Consider the following 17,749-nt stretch of genomic DNA (forward strand, 5'->3'; position numbering starts at 1 on the left):
AGCAGCAGTTAAGGCGCAGTGGTTTAGGTTGATACTTAAAATAATCATATAAATAAATTTATACAGTAAAATCATGTGAAAATATAACAAATACACATAAATGGAAACACTGCTGCTAAAATCCAAGCTAATATTCAGAAAAATTAAAGCATACTGATCATTCTTTAAAATTAAAGTCCATGTGACCTCTAATAAATTAAATTTCTCTCTTTAAAGAGGGGCAGTTCTTATCAAATGCACTGTGATCATGTTTCAGCTCTATACCATACTTCTGGTTAGAAACCACGCAGTTTACACATTTTCTACCTTTGTCTTTATTTTTACAAACAGTCGCAAGATGATTTCCAGCACATTCAGCACAATGGACTTGAGCTTTACAAAATCTCTTCGAGTGACCGTATGCCATGCATTGTGTACACTGGCTTGGTCTCAAAAATAATCTCGCAGAGAATGCATGCCATCCAATTGCCAGGCGTTGCTCTTCTAATATTTCCCTTTGATAAACAGAATCAACAGAAGAAACACGATGGAGTGTCCTACCCAGTCCTTTCGTGGGAATATCAAACAAATGTCTAGCACATTAATCAAAGAAGGTATTCGAAATCACGTTCGAAACGTATCCTCAACATGGGATCGGCAGGGGTGGTCCGGTGCATTGGCCAGCAAGATCGCTAGACCTCCCTCGTATTGACTACTTCCTGTGGGGGTACGTCAAGACACTGGTATACGAAACCCCCTTTAGAAGTGCTGGAGATGTCCGCAGCGTGCATGATATTTTCCAGAACATCAGATCTTCCATCTTCCGGACATGTGAGGCCTGCATTCGGGTACGAGGTCTACTCTACCTCTTCTGAAAGTCTGTAACCGAGTTGCTGAAATTCCGTGTATAATAAATGAACTAAAGAAGGCAGTATAGTTGCTTGAATATTAATAACTGCTACCGGAACTTCGACATTTATATGAGATATTTATTTTTGCTAATTTTTATTGTTTGAAAAAAGAAATAAATGGAGCAAATGCTGCTCTGAAAATCTTAACTAGAATTCTATAATAGTTGGTGTACTGAGAACAAATCTTGACTTGAAAGATTTATTGAATATATCCATAAATATAGTTTTAAATATTTAGTCGTAAAAATTTCTATTAGATTGAATATTTCCTACAGTAAAGAAAACTTAAAAATGCAAGAGATGTCTTTCTGTATTTAATTACTGACTTATTTGTTGTGCTTTATTTCTATGATAGTTATTTTATTACTTTTTCATTATATGTTTCTTGTCCTATTTTGCAGCGTTCCGTAAAAAGTAGAGAAGATAAAAATTGATAATAGCACTGAAAATAATTAATGTAATTTACACAATACCATGTAGTTATTTAATTAAAATCCTACAGATTTTAATTTTCTGCATAGTTAAGTTTTTCTTAGACTCCATGTGATAACTGAATGTTTTCGAAGGATGTACTCATTGGAAGTCACGCTAGTCCGAAATTCAGTGATATGAATTATGATTTTTTCTTTAGAACATTAGGCCGTCTTTGAGGCTAGTAAAGGCGAAACAATGAAATAGTTGAAAGTATTATTTATAAATATACCATTTAAAATAACGCAAACTACATAAAGGATTAATCGACTTAGTGTAGTTATAGAGTTCAGCTACTTAACTCTGCAGTGGCGCCTGAAATACAAAAGGTGGTGAATGATGATTCTTTACCACCAGGATTTGGCGACTGGGTTCCCTAAAACCCCAGTCGCCCTTTAAAAGGGGGAGTATATAAGGTATTTCTCCCGCCTTCGTAGTGTAGTAGTCTGCACGCTGGGCGCGTATTCCACACGTCCGTGGTTCGATTTCCGACGAGGGCGTTGCTCATTTTTCATCACTCCTGCTTTAGAAATAACCTAATGTCTCAACAACTCAAGATGTCGAAACGAGATTTTAAATGCTCTGAATGAATTTTGCTTTTCCATAGCTTTGAATGCAACTATGTAATTAATAAATTTGAACAATAAAATAAGAACGAAATTATTAAACGCTACTATATTATAATTACATTAAAAAAACTTACCCATCGTTAATTGTAGAAAGGAATTAAAGGGAAACTGAAAAAAAAAAAAAAAAAAAAAAAAAAAAAAAAAAAAAAAATCGTTCTTTTGCATAATTGAATCAAAATTTCTTAAAGACTCAAACAACACTCTCATGAGAATCTAAAATTGAATCTAAATATGCTGCTGTCGGCTACTATTTTACTACTTCTTGAATGTATTAATATTTTATAATAAAATTTGCATTTTTGTTTTGACGAACTGAGATGAAGTAGCTGAAATGACCTGCCTTCTCGTTGAATTGAATGGAACTGCCTTCTCGTTGGCGAAGAAAAGAAAAAAAAAGTTTAAAGTTTTCATCCCCACTAGGCTTTATCGATGTAATTTATTTGGAAAATGTAGAATTTATTTCTGGTTTTATTTTGAATAATGAGAAAGCTGGATTTTCTTTGCAAAATTATTATGACTGATATGTCGTTTATTTCGATAAGCAGTTTTGTTTCAATAAAATAGCAATACAAAACAGGATTAAAGCAATATTTTATTTTAATGTTTGCAAGCGATGACAGACAACTTGAATTTAAATTTGGCTAATTTTATCTTTAATTGTGTTTATTTTAAGCAGAAATGTTTAATGTGCGTAGTAGCTTACTATTGATGGAAATATGACACATGAAATGATTTTGTCCTTTCAATTGCAGTTAACGTTAATCAAGTCTGGATCTCGTCAATTTTAAATGTTTTGCTATATGGAATACAGCAATACTGAGCCTTTTATGAGATATTTCGTTTAAAAAACTGAAAATATATTTGAGGGTTAAAATTCACATGCCCTCAAATATATTTTCAATTTTGGTAATGAGCTTGGGGTTATAAAAACGTTATAATATTATCAAGTTTCTCTTTCAATATTAAAAATAACCGTAAAAATATCAGAAGATTATAACTAATAGTCTTCTAATATTATAAAAATTATAAACACTAAAAGAGACTTTTCCATAACGGATGTTTTTTATGTTTTTTAAGGTAGGTTTTCAGGTTCATATGAAAAGGAAGAGGTGCTTGTAAACGTTATTTTTTTCATAAGTTTCAGAATTAAAATCTGATAAACTCATATACATCATCCTTTAAATCTGCATTAGTTATGAATGAAATGTCTGTTTGTTGTGTATGAAAAGAACTTTTAGAGTAATCTCCAATTTTCTAATCCTGAAGGATTTTATTTTGTGAACAAACAATTTCATAATAGATGATTCACTCATATTGCATCAGTGATTGATAACAATAATAATAGGAATGAAAATAAAAAGAGACATTTATATCCAATGTATTATTTACGTTTAAGGTTTGTTTTTATTTCAGCCACTTCTGATGCAAAGTTTTAAGATGGATCTGCGTTTATACGTCTTAATAACATCCGTTTGTCCACTGCGCGTATACATCTACAATGATGGCTTAGTAAGACTGGCGACCGTACCTTATAAGAAACCAACCTCTGCAAATATGGTTAGTTAAAGTTTCTTTTAAGATTTTTTTTTTTTTTTTTTTTGGAATGAGATCAGTTAAGCCTTCTAGAAACTTATAAAGACTAAATGCGTTTGTGTATTGTGCTGAATACTAAATATAACAATGTGTATGATTGCTATCGAAATACTTTTCAATCTATTCTAATTTAAAACAAAAATTTTAATGTTATTCTATACTGCGGCCAAGTACAAATTTTAATTGAAAATTTTGTTTTCAGTTTTAGACAATGAGATATTTTGATAATTTGATATTGATGATAAGTCAAAATTAATTTTTTTCACCTTACATATGAAACTTATAAAAATTGATATTTATTTATCTCAATTCTTTTAAGTCAGAATATTCGATAAGAGGAACTTTTTCAGGTGAAATTGAACTTTTTTCCTTTACATTTATTTATTTTTTCGAATAGGAAAAACTACACTTATTATACAGAAACCATTGTTTCACATATCCAAAACCTTCTTAGCAACCTCTTTAAATATGCATTCAGTCATCATCTTTCTACTGAGAGTATTTAAAATGTATTTCATAGAATTTTGTAATTTATTTTAAAAAATTCAATCTGCGTTTTTATTCGGAATAAAGCGAAACTGCATTTTTTAACAATTGACATTTTAATTTGTTTTAAAAGATTTAATACAGATTTTCCTTAAAAAACTGAGAAGCAATGAATTTAAAATATTGCTTCTATTACGCCATTTACATTAATTAGGTTTTTATGCAACATTTCTTCTTCGAGAAGGTAATGAATTATTACCAAATGCAAAGCAAAAATTTTATAAACTGCCATTTATTATTATCTAATGCCGTTTTATTTTTCAAGCAGAAATATGTGCTTTCATTTTATGTAGCAATTTTCTAACATAAATACGCTTTTGAAAATTTAATTATTGAGTTTAATTATGTTTCATTATTTCTTATCATATATCAAAATAACTTTATGTCTTTCATGTATTAAAGGAAATTTTCATAGTTAATGTGCAATAGTAGCTATGAACATAAGTCATAATACAATTAATTAATTTTCAGCATGAAAAACGGATGCATTTAACTAATTATGCGATCAACAGAAATTCTGTCGGAGAAGAAAGTACAGAAGAATGTAAAAAGTAAGTTATGTATAAACTACAGAATAAGGATTGTTTTTAGAAGGCAAGGTCTGTAAACAAACTGAAAACATACGTTCGTTCCTAATTTTCTAAAAAGGATGTTATAGAAAGGATGCATTTATATTCATTATTGTATCTTAAAAATAAGTAGTTTGCTGAATCACTTCTAAAAATAAATGTTATTCGTTACAGTAATATTTTGTTTTTATCGTTGCTTACCCATCTTGATGTCATTGATCTTTTTAAATTGAGTTTTTAAACATTTTAAAGTTTAAATTCATTAACGGGCCCAAAAAATGGGAGTAATCATATCGCTTAAGCATAGCGTGTATGTACAGCCTGGTGAAAAAGTGTTACAGCATTTCATGGAAACATTCATTTTGTGCGTTAAAAAAATAATTAGATAGAATTGATACGACGTATCAATTCAAATGTAACTCGAAATATTTTTAGTATTTAAAATGAGAACAATATTATAAATATAGCGGATAAGAAAATGAGAAGAAACTTAGCTCATTCAGCAGTGAGCTATTAGAAATGTTTTATAATTCCTGTAAACAGTAGAGTCATTAGGTTATTTTGAAGCAGGAGTACATGAAAAATGTGCAGTGCCGTAGCCGGGACTCCAACCTTGACCTCTTGAATACGCGCCGAGTGTGCTAACAGTTACACCACAAAGGCATGCTGAAAGGAGGGAAAAAAACCTTATAAAAGTACAAATAAATTTTTTAATTCACAAGGAAATAATAAGAAAAAATTACAAAATGGTTAAAGATGTTACATCAATCAATGGATTTAAACACATTTCAAGTTATATAAAATATTAAAATTTAGTTAGAAAACTTTGCTTTTAATTACTAATGCATATTACTTAGGCATATTACTCACAAGTTGTCTAAATGATTCGTTGGAATTAAATGATGCCAGCATGGAATTACAGCTTCATTTGAATATATTATTTTATTGCTTGGGTTCGTTAAACTGACTTCTTCTTTCAATATCATCCAAATATTTTCAACTGAATTGGAATTTGACGACTGGGCAAACCACTAAAATTTTAAAATTGATTTAGAAGAAAATCATCGGTACTTACGTATTAACGCAACTACCTTGGTGCAATCTGGCGATTTTTTACAGACGAAAAGGTAAAAAGTACTTATCGGGTGCAAATTAGTGATATTTGCTACTTTTTATAAAAAAACGCTTTTTAAACTAACGATATTTACAGTAAACTCTGTAGAGACATTAGGTATTTATTTTTTTATTTATTTTTTTTTTTTGGAGCCAGAGAGAGGAAAAATTAGCAATGCCTTCGCCGGGAATCGGACCATGGACCTCTGGAATACCGGCCCAGCGTGCTACCGTTACGCCACGAAGGTACGCTGGAAAGCGGGAGAAATACCTTATAACTCTGCTAATATTCTCAGGATATAAAAATGTACTTGAGGAATTTAAAATATAAATTTTAATTATTAAATAAGGATTAAGCGATATATTAAAACTGAAAGCACTTACATTCTTCTCCAAACCTTTCTGTAATTTATTTTTTTTTGCGCTGTTCTTCTCTTCAAGTAAATAGCGATCTGTTTTCGATTTAAAAAAAAAAAAAAAAAAAAAAATAGAGAACTGATGAAACATGAAACTTGGCATTAATCTAGGCAGCATCGGCTATCAACCAACTGCATCTCGTCGTTGTCCTGTTTAGAGATATTTCCGGTAAAATTCTGCATCCCTGCAGAAATTTTACCGCAGTTTCTTCTATTGCTGCCAAATTCCACAAACGTATACTTTAAGGCAAAAGGTGTTACACTTCGTTTATAAAACGCTGGAACTTGGAATGTAAGAAAAAGAAGGTATACAAAAAGGGCAATATTACTTGACTTTAAAGGATTGTTATGAGCATGATTGCCGGAAGAATGGTTGGGGGCATGGTTGCCAGAGATTGATACATCTTGAAAATTTAGCGACTTCTGCCAAGGTAGTTGCACCTGAGTACCAAACCTATCTCTCGTATTCGATGGCACATTACCATCCTGAAATATATGAGCATTGTTTTGAAACATATTATTAGCTGAAGGAAGTGCTTTTCCTTCAAGCACATTGATAAGTTTGAGCGGTATTCAATTTTCCTTCTACGATGTAAAGTCGACCCACTCCATGTGCTGAAATACAGCCCCATGGTGATAGCTGCAGTTAAATGTTTTATTGTTGTTGTGGTTTAGTAACATAGTTTAAATCTTTCATTATGATGTCGTAGTTCAAATGTGGCGTTTCTATAAATGTGAAAGAAAATGCTGTTTTATTACTCCAGATAACAAACATTACGCCATTAATCTACAGTTCATCAGGCATTAATCCACAGTGAGCTTTTAAGCTATTTTCTCTCAGTCTTCGATTTACGGTCCTCGTGAAAAAAGTAGTTAAATAACTGATCTACACTCATAGCTCAATTTCCCTAACTATTAAAAAGATTTTTTGAAGAATGACGAATAAGACTTTGTTCATTTCGTGTCGTACATTTCCTTGACCTTCCCTTATCAGATACTTTTAAATAATTTAAAAAATCGATTTTTTAACCCTTTCATATTAAAGTTAAAAAAAGTAATGCTCAGTTATAGAATTTAAAGCTAATTATAGGTAATTAAGGTAATTGTTTTTTACCCTTTCATATTCAAGTTAAAAAAGTAACGCCCAGTTACAAGATTTAAAGGTAATTATAGTTTAAAATTTCTCAAAACTACAACTTACCTGCTTACACACATGATTTCTCTGAAACCATTAGTGAGAATTTCAAGAAACATTAAACACTAATTCAGAAGTCAAGCAACAAAAATCAGTGTTATATTTTCAAAATTTTCACAGTAGTAGTTTCGATGGTTTTACCGAACCACCATCCTCAGCTGCGAAACCGCAAATCCTCAGCTGCAAACATTTCACGTTCAAAAAAATCTCTCTGTTCTAGTTAACGATCCATCTTTGCCTTCGGCCTTTAAAGAAATTATGTTTTAGTTCTGGTTTCACCAACAGATGGCGCCACTTGCTTATTCTTGTCCAGGCTTTCTTATCTTATCTAATCATTATTTCCTATCTTGTTCTTTTGCGGTTTTGCATTTGAGAATGATGGTTCGGTTTAGCTACGTAACATTTATTCAAAAAAGAATATACTCTCCTATGTTACCTTGTAGAATATCAAGAATGTCAAACTAAATATGCAAAATTTCCTAAATATAAATTTGTCACTTATAATTATATTGAACCTTAAACTGTACTATATTATTGGCATATTTGAGCCTTGTAAAAAAGCTAGTTTCACCCTTAAATTGAAGTTATTAACGCATCTACTAACTGCGAATGATGGCAGTCAGATTTCGTTAACTAACAGCAAGATAATCCTTCATTATGCAGCCTAATAATTTTAGCAAACGAAATTATTTTATTGCAAACTCATTCTTGAAAGCGGGTAAGAAATTATCCCTAATCCTGTGCCCGACGCCTGATGTTTCTTAGAAATTTCTATTACATCTGTAAAGTTGTAGAATTTTCCACTGTGTAATTCTAAGTTACAGATGGATGTGAACAGTCTTAAGAATTAGTAAGCGAATATTCGCTTGAGTTCGTGAGACAGTAAATAAACTTGAAAAGGGTTAAAAGACCCTTTATTGTTCAAATAAGATTTAACAGAACTCCGTCTTGTAGTTGTACAATAAAGCCGACACTCGGTCTTCAACTTAAGAGACCAAGAAATAAACTAAATTAATGTTAACTAAAAAGATATAGCCGAAGCTATTAAAATTCTAAGAGAGTTGGCCCCTTAACGCTAAATGACTGCGATGCTATCAAGGGCCTAAAGTACGGCCGAGCGTAATAATAGTTTACGAAAGAGTAGCCTAAAAAGGGGGACGCGTGCTAGTCAGAATATTTAGTATCTCTTTCACTAAGACAGTAGAACTTCGCGGTTAAATACCGCTTTTTCTCATTAGCATTCAGACGTGATTCTAAAACTACGTTCTTTCCGGAAGTGGTAAGATGAAATTAAGAAGCGATAAGAAAGGAAGTTTAACTCAAAATTTAAGTGTTAATAAAATTAACATAATCCTTACAAGTGAATTAAACGTAAATACTGAATTAAAAAAAATTCAAATATCTGTATATAAATATAACCACGCTTGCGCAAACAAATTCAGATTTATTGTCAATAGTTCCGATATATTATTTCTTAAGTCATGACATGAGAAGGTCATGGACATGAGAAGTCAATTGAATGCAAATGGTAATTTTGTCAGTTTGAAGAATGGTAGGGAAAGAATCTCAGATATGAGATAGAAACACAGGTTTCTTGGAAAATGCCTGTTTGGATCTCCGGCACAGGGAATTTCTACAGTGTACTCAAGAACATTGTTTATAAAGAAGAAGTCCCCCCCCCCCAAAAAAAAATATTAACCGGAATTCTCTTCTGAAGGCCTTGGATAAAATTCTGTCTTAAACACTTAACACTTATTAATTGTCATCAATAGAGCTTGCGAGCGTTTTCTACTTTATTACTGGAGAATTTTGTACACAATAGCTCCATGCTCATCATTTAATTTCTGTTGCATCTATTTCCTTAGAATTTTAGTATAGGAAAAAAGAAATTCCTGTATAGAAATCCTGTTTATTTTGGTACGTGTCCAATAATTCTTTTCCGCAATAACGTTACTTATTTATGATTTACATCTGACTGAAAGATTATAAGATATTTTCTTCCCCATTCCAGCAAGTCTTCATGGTGTAACGGTAGCACACTCGGCGGGGATTCGAGAGTTCCAGGCTCGAATCCCGGCGAGTGCATCGCACATTTTTCATGGCTCCTCCTTCAAAATACCCTAAAGTCTACAGTGGTGCCCGAACTGAAAGGTGATGGACAGTAAATCTTCACCACCAGGATTTGACGATTGGGTCCCCTAATCCCCAATCGCCTTTTAAAAGGGGGGGTATATAAGGTATTTTCACTCTCCTTCTAGCATGCCTTTGTCGTGTAATAGTAGCACATTCGCCGCGTATTCGAAAGGTCCAAGTTCGAGTCCTGATGAGTGCACTGCTCACGTTTCACGTCTCCTGCATAAAAAAAAAAAAAAAAAAAAAAAAAAAAACCTAATGACTCTACAAGCTAAGTGTTTCAGACGACTTCTAGTTGTTCTTTAAGTATAAATAACCACTTTCTCTGCAGAATTAACAACAAAATTAATTGCTCTCAAATTGATATTTATTGTTTTCAGCGGCAGAAATAAGAATGGGATGGTCAAATGAACTTGCAATTTCAGTCAATCTCTTCACTTAATAACACCTTTATTAGTGCTACAAGTATTCAAATTTTAATTTCCATGCTGAATTTTGTATACACGTAACAAACTGCATTTAGTGAAATACCGTATTTTTATAAGCATGTAAACTTAGAACTTTGAACTGATCGAGGAGAATTATTACCGCTGTTAACAGGCGAAGGAAGAAACATAGCGAAAAAATAATTCCAATGGGAGTTGCATGAAGTTTAGAATCTGCGAGCTACGCATTGATGATGGACGAAGAAGTGAAGGAACTTTAACAAATAGAATCTACGATTTATTGGAAAAAAAAAAATGCTTTCGTTTTTTATTTGGTGTTCTATAAATACTTGCAGTAAAAAAATAACGGGAACATGAAAAATAATTTGAATTAATATTATTTTTTAAAGTTTAATCCTACTGGAATCTATTGAGAAGAGATGGGGGCTGCTATACTACTTACAACACCCAGACCAGGACCTAAGTCGTCTACAGACGATTTGGCGCCTTCACCTCATACCTGCTCGGTATGGATTTCGAAGCGGGCACCACATAGTTTTAGCGGCCCCTTGATTGCTCCGAGTCGAATAAAATGCTTCTTCTGATAAGGAAACCGGAACGGCTGGAACTACTGTGCAAGGAATTTGAGCAGTTGAATGCTACAGAGCAGGATGATTTTGAGGAAAAACTGATCATTTATGTAAAAAGCAAATTTTTATTTTTTAAGAGAATTTTAATATACGGCTGAGACAAATCCCTCAAAAATTCATCATCAGAAGCAAATATTATTTTAGCAATTCATTCAATAAAATATGGAATACTTTCTTCGAAGGAATTCGTCAAAATTTTAAATGCGCTTTGACACAGAAGAAGATGATGATTCCTGCGAAAAAGCTGAAATTCATTCTCATGTGTCGTGTGAAAAATACAAGTGATAACAATGTATCCGAAAATTTTGGAAGATTAAAGAAAAAAAAAAAAGAAAAAAAAAAAAAAAGAATCGTTCTTACTGAATGCGAAGTTTAGTATAATTCGTGATAAAAGTTTGAAGAAGGACCTTTTTTTAAATTTCTCTAACATCTGTCCGTTATAACTTGAAAAATACAGTTTTCAGAATTTGAAAAAAGTAGTTGATGTAGCATTCATTGCATATAAATTATCATTCGAATAACTTAATAATGCTATTAACAAGTTAATTGTTCAGATTCTATAACAATCAAAATTACATGTACAGCTTAAGGTCTTTTAATAATGTTCAGTGAAGGAAGGTTCCACCTTTAATAACTTGAGTCTTATCGGCAATATAAACGTATGTTTATCATTTATACATTACCCAGTAAGTCCCCAATCCTCTAATCAATCGAATAAATAATGCTTTAGAGTAAAATGACCAACCAATAACTAGCCGTCCAAAGCTCAGCCCTTGTTTACAATCTCTAGTGATGGAATAATTTTTTTATATGTTAATAATGTTAATTCGTCCAGCGCACGGGCAGAATTAAGCGTTTTTAACTGCTCAACGTTAATGCTAACTCGTCGAGTACAAGAAGAGAACTAAGAGTTTTTGATTGCTGAGTGATCTCTCACAGATTGTTTTTGGATTACTCTCATTTTCGAAAACATTACTTTCTTATTATCTTTATGTATATAAGCGGCTAAAGTGTGTGTCACCGATAGTTTATTGTTGCCATTCGGAAAAATGAGCGCGGAAATTAACGTTTCCGCAGTTTTTAATTAATATCTCAACCGATTAAAGTCGTACGAAGATGAGAACGGTATCGATGGATTCGGAGAATTTTTTGGAATCCGAGGATACACGTCTCGAATTTCAACTCGGCGCCGTTCCGTAGATATTCAAGGAAGACGTAGCCAAATCCTTCTAATAGGGAAAACCCAAGAAAGAAAATGGAGAATGTAGAGAAAACGTAGGGGAAAATTAGTTTTTAATTAATATCTCGACTAATTAAAGTCCCAAAAAGACGCGAATGGTCAAAATGGCGTGCCACGGACCTGCAGAATACAACGGTGTGCTTCGCTAAGCCCGGGAGCCAGCCGTTTCGGAGGAGATAATGTTACTTCACCCCATATATATATATATGCGGCTGAAGTGTCTGTGTGTTCCTGATAGTTTATTGGTTGCTTGCGTAACTGTACTAGCCAATAGGGTGAAGTTGCCACGGCACAGGGTTGCCGTTTCAATTGAGCCGTAGACAATTTCCTGTAAAACTTGCCTTTGCTATGGCCATCCATAAGTCTCAGGGCCAAACACTTGAGCGTGTTGGCATTTTTTTACCTGAGCCTGCATTTGAACACGGTCAACTTTATGCTGCCTGTTCAAGAGTTCGTGAAAGAACGGATGTAAAATTAAAAATAATGGATGGTCCTCTGCAAGGCGAGCATAAAAATGATGGAAAGATATACACAAGAAATGTTGTGTACAAAGAGATCTTTGACATGTGAATTAAAATTTCATTATTTAAATCCCCTTTATTGATTGAGCTAGCGGTGGCTCTTAAGAAGAACGCCAGTGGTTTCCTTCATTGCACTCTACCTTAAGCAATTAAGCAAGTAGAAGAGGTGGTGTGGTGTGGTGTGGTGTATTTAATTATACCAAAGCTCACTAGGGCTATCTGCCTAATGAGAGGGATGCCTTCGTGGAGGACTTTCAAAGGGAAACTGGCTCGTATACACGTTACACATGGGGAAAACCACGAAAACACCCATGCTGCCAGCCCGTTCGCGGGATTCGAATCTCGGACCGAACTACCAGTGTTCAGCGACTTTACCACTCGACCGCTGGTTTCCCTGCAAGTAGAAGAGGGAAACCCCGTGGGGCAGTAAACAAAGGGGCGTCCACGCCGCCTGCCTTGGGTAATTTAGTTTAAATTAGCACCTTTGCACAAATCATTTTAATTACAATTCATAATATCTAGAACAGCGGTCATTTCGTATGACCGCCAGGCGTTCTAGTTAAATAAAATCTTTTTTACGCTTGTGATATATATAATCTCTACTGATATCGAAGCTATAATCATTTTTAGTAGTTCCGAATGGGATAGAGAGGAAAAGGAACCACCAAAATATTTAAAACAAAATGTATTATTGAAGTTCTTTCCTTCGAGGGTTTCTGTTTACTAAATACAAAAGCATGTAATTCTTATATATAGAATACTGACAGCTGCAGATATACACGTCCAGGCTATACATATTTTACTCATTTCGCCTTTCTTTTTTCTTCTTCGCCTCTCTGAATTATACTAACCAAGATGCTGATGTCACTGTTAATGCGAAGAATAGAAACTAAAGTATTTATGAATAATAAATAAATAGGCAACTCATGCTTTAAATCTCATTCATCTCATAATATTTTAAAGAAACGATCAAAGGAGCTCACAGAATGCAAATCACAAAATTAGATCATAATAATAAGGCTTATGACATCTTATTGGTTATATTACTGAAATCTTATATAAAATAACATCTTACCAGTTTTCGAAAATAAAAAAAGTTTTAAAGCTTAGGATTGAAAATTGATTTTAAATTGTTTTACAAATCGTTGTCATTCATTACTTCAAAACAAAGAATAATTAAATTAAACATTTTGATATTTTCCAATTTTGTTTAGATTCTGAATTAGTATTTTTGTTTGTGATTGCACATGCCAGAAGAGCAAACATTTGAACAAAAACGTGGACTCCTTTTTACAATCTCAAGCAATAACTATTTATACCGGTGAAGGTATCCGGAGCAAATTATTCAAATGCTTTCATTCATTTATATCCTAACTATAAATAGCCCAGTAAACATAGAAAAGTATGTCAACACTTAAGCATTGCGTCCACGGAATATACACGCGCCTTTTCTAATATAAGACATGTTTCATAACTTTTATGCTATCTTTCTGGCTACTTTTACAACTTTATTTTACAGTTAAATACTCATGACTAATTTAAACAAGTCTTTTCCTATTTAAATCTTGTTATCGTATCCTCATTATTTTTGACGAAATAGTAATTTTTGAATTTCCTGCAGGGCGCTCTCTGATCTTGAAGAGTATCTTGTTTCCCTTGGGTTTTCAACTGATCATTTGTGGCCGACAATTGACAGAATCATTGTGAAGACCATTCTGTCTGCTCTTCCGGTTCTGCAACACATGTACCATACATGCTTCCCCATCGCTTCAGCTGTTTCTCCTTGCTTTGAGTTGCTAGGTTTTGATATTCTTCTGGACGATAAAATCAAGCCCTATCTTCTAGAGGTGAGGTAAACACTTAATTTAATAATCTTTTGGGCTATCATTTTTTGACAATTTTATCTGTACTTTTAAATAACGGAGAATCTGTATGCATGTAAGTATGTTTGCATATTCCTCGTACTGGGAAAAAAGCGACGACACATAGAGCCACCAGATTTCGAACACACATAGTCCTCGAACCGAAAGTGTACATCTCCTCGAAGCCCGAATTTTGAATTTCGAATTTGTTTTCTATTTTCTTCATATTTTGTGTGAACTGGAGGAACTTCTGATTAAAAACTCAGCGATTTAAAAGCTTTGTTTTGTCCCTCGACAAACCGCAAGAATTTTATGCTTCAAATTTAATCAGAAACCTAAGCAATTTAAAAGAAATATATTACCGTTATTCAGTATGAAATATTTTATTTCCTATGTGCCAGCTTATTACCATTTGGCTAAGTGTAGGATATTTAATTTTCTTTTAAATTTATTCTATCATTAATTAACAAACTAAGCAATTAAAAGCAATACATGCAGGTTCATTCGAATTATTATTTAATTACTATCGGGATCCGTGAAATTGCATTACCTAAGTTCATTAAAATCATTATGTATATATTTCTTTTTATAATAACTATTTTAGTCAGCTGGCCGCACAAGAGGCGACTTTTAATAATTATTATGGTTAAAGGCCTTCGTTAAACATGCTGAATAGAATAATTTGGTTAGGTACATTTTAATCATTTTTAAGCGAATAAATAAAGAAATATGTTGAGAAAAATATTTTTAAATTTAAAAATTGTTCAAGTTTATGTTATTTTATACTTAGATTGATTGCTTAGTCTTAATAAAAATGAGCTGTAAAATTCTATCAGCTGCTGTTAGTAAAAGAAAACTCTCAAATTGATTTTAACTTTCATATTAATACTCTTATAATCCTGAATGTAAATTCAAATTAAGTGCGGGGGATAACAAAATAAAAAATAAGTGCAGTCTGGAAGTATTAGACTGCAGTTAAATCAAAGAAAATATGCTTAACAAATTACAAAGTTTACAGATGAAAAGGAAAATCTAAAGCATTAATATTTTGTTACAGTTGAAACAGTATGGAAGGACTGCGAATTTTTAAACATAAAATTCGAGTTAAATAATGTGTTTAGCTTCTGAAATATATTGAACAACAAAAGCAATTTGTACTAGCACTCCACAATTTTTCGCACAGAAGGTATTTTAATTTTTCAAAGAATACTAAACAAAATTCTAAAATAAACATATATCGCAGAAGTAGTGGTCAGTGCTAATTCTTTACTTCGGCAAATATTAGAATAGAATATTGTTATCCGCTACGAGGTTGTAAGGATTACTTAACAATGCCGGATTAGGAATAAGAAATTAGCATTTTGTTGAAAGAAATTACAGAGAACGCAACAAGGTACACATGTACAAATATTTAAAGTTAAAAAGCACAGATAAGACTAATTGTGCTTAACATGCGACGGATATCGCAAATCAAACTCATTCACAGAGGAAAATCTAAAGCAGTATTGCCTAGGAAAAAGCTAAATACAATCGTACTTTTTTTTTACTCTGAATAAAAAAAGAAACTGACTATTGAATCTAACTCAGTCCGTATATAAAAGGTCGTCCAGCATTAGCAAATTCTATGAAGAACGAAACCCTTGCTGATGCTATTGACCCAAAGGAATTTGACACTGTTGATATTCTAAAATGAAGCATACGACAAAATTTACGCAAATTAAGAAAGAAGTAATATTTTCTCTTGCCAATTGATAAAGATAAAATCATCACTAGAAAACAAAATTAACATTCGATTGAAGAATAATTTTAGTGTTTGAAGCTTCTACGCTCTTGTTTCCTCATTTCGATTCTAAATTTAAAACAGTATAAATATGAAAGTTTCAAAGCATAGAAAGTAGGAGGAAAATTAAGCTTAAATTTTCTCGAATTGTTCATATTAAAATAATAATTATAAGAAAAATGGAAAATAAACTTTTATTTAATATCAAACTTTTTTAACTAAAGCAACATTTGAAATCTGCATTTAATGAAAACGAAATTTAAGAAACCAAGTTCTAAAACTCTTTCTACACTTATTAAGAGGATATAATGAAATCTGAAAAATGAAAGCTGTAATTAGAATTCCTTTTGTAATTGCAGCAAGTCTAGATGCGGGAGATTTATTTAAAATAGATAAATACAACTGAACACGGAATACTGAATTAATTTCTCAAAATTATCAAAATTCAAAACCTTATGCATTTTAAGATGTCATCAAAGCCTGAAAGTGCTCTATGAGGTTGATAGTGGTGTTCATCCAGATGCCGCTATGAGGTTGATAGTGGTGTTCATCCAGATGCCAATGAAACTGCAACAATCACGTTCTTTTTTAGTGAACCTTTCTAGTGGATTTGAATTTCAGCCAAATTAATCTTCCCAATTTTAATTTAAAAGTTTAAACGGTTTTAGATTAGACTTCAAAATATTCGACTAATGAAAAATTATGAAGTGTCGCCTCTTTATATTTTGCTTAATTCGTTAAATAAAACTCTATAAAGGAATACATAAACGCAGAAATGAATCCCCTTGTCGTTTCATAATTACAAACTATATTTTACATATATTTGACAACAAAAAAGGCGAGAAGTGCGGGTAGCATGTTATCAGAACGGAAACAAGCATGAAAAGTGAGCACAGATTTAAAAAATTCCTAGATTAGAAATAATAAAGTTATGGTTCCGTTTTATTTCGAGTAGTTAATTAAGGATTCGAGATGCAAACTATGTTATTACAGGCTGAAAAACGTTTTGCATTATGCAACTGTATGCGTCATGAGCTTTATCTAAGAATCATATGACAGGGAATAATCTTGAAATGTAACAATTCAGAGAAATATTTATAAGCATGTTACTAATTTTAGAACAGATATAAGAAATAACTTAAACACAAATTTAAGGGGTTAATTACAAACTAAAGTTGCAATTTTATCTCCCATATTCTTTACCTTATGTATACTCTCTCTCTCTATGTGTATATATATATATGTTTGTGTGTGTGTGTGTGCGAGTAAAATATGGAATATATAAGATAAAATTCTAACTTCAAATAGCCCCTTAGTTCTTTTTATTTGGCTATATGGAGTACCATTATAATCATCAATACCAAAATTGATTTTTGTTCTAAAAAATACTACTGGTCATTTTGAGAGGTGTCCAAGTACGATATAGTGGTTAGTAACGCTGACTCCCGTAACATTGGGTTCGGGTCCGAATTCTGGAGAAGTCATGGAAAATTGTAAACGCATACTGTATGTGCGGTAAGGAGACATTCAAAATACACGGCGATCCGAAAGTCCTGTCGGGAGGTTGATGGTAGGAAAAGAAGAGTGGGAGATCATCGGTAGCTTCCTCCCGGGTTATTCTCCCCCAAAATTGGAGCGGGAGTTAGTTTGGTACAGCAATACCTCAATCACCTGCGGTATTACAGAGGTGCTTGTCTAACTTCTACTTGTACCAAT

At 32.6% G+C, this 17,749-nt stretch overlaps 1 protein-coding gene across 4 annotated transcripts in view; it reads left to right on the top strand.

Annotated features, from left to right (window-relative positions):
• Nucleotides 1-17,749, top strand: part of LOC118190974 (tubulin polyglutamylase TTLL6-like) — a 93,959-nt gene that overhangs the window by 59,838 nt on the left and 16,372 nt on the right. For all 4 annotated transcript variants that reach the window (XM_085824523.1, XM_085824525.1, XM_085824524.1 and 1 more), the window contains 3 exons: nt 3,404-3,547; nt 4,601-4,680; nt 14,013-14,238. In XM_085824523.1, coding sequence (XP_085680649.1) covers nt 3,404-3,547; nt 4,601-4,680; nt 14,013-14,238 — 450 coding nt within the window. The remainder of the gene's footprint in view (nt 1-3,403; nt 3,548-4,600; nt 4,681-14,012; nt 14,239-17,749) is intronic.

This window comes from Stegodyphus dumicola, chromosome 9 (assembly GCF_044657685.1).
Source record: "Stegodyphus dumicola isolate Sdum_Otavi_A_Nest chromosome 9, ASM4465768v1".
NCBI lineage: Eukaryota > Metazoa > Arthropoda > Arachnida > Araneae > Eresidae > Stegodyphus > Stegodyphus dumicola.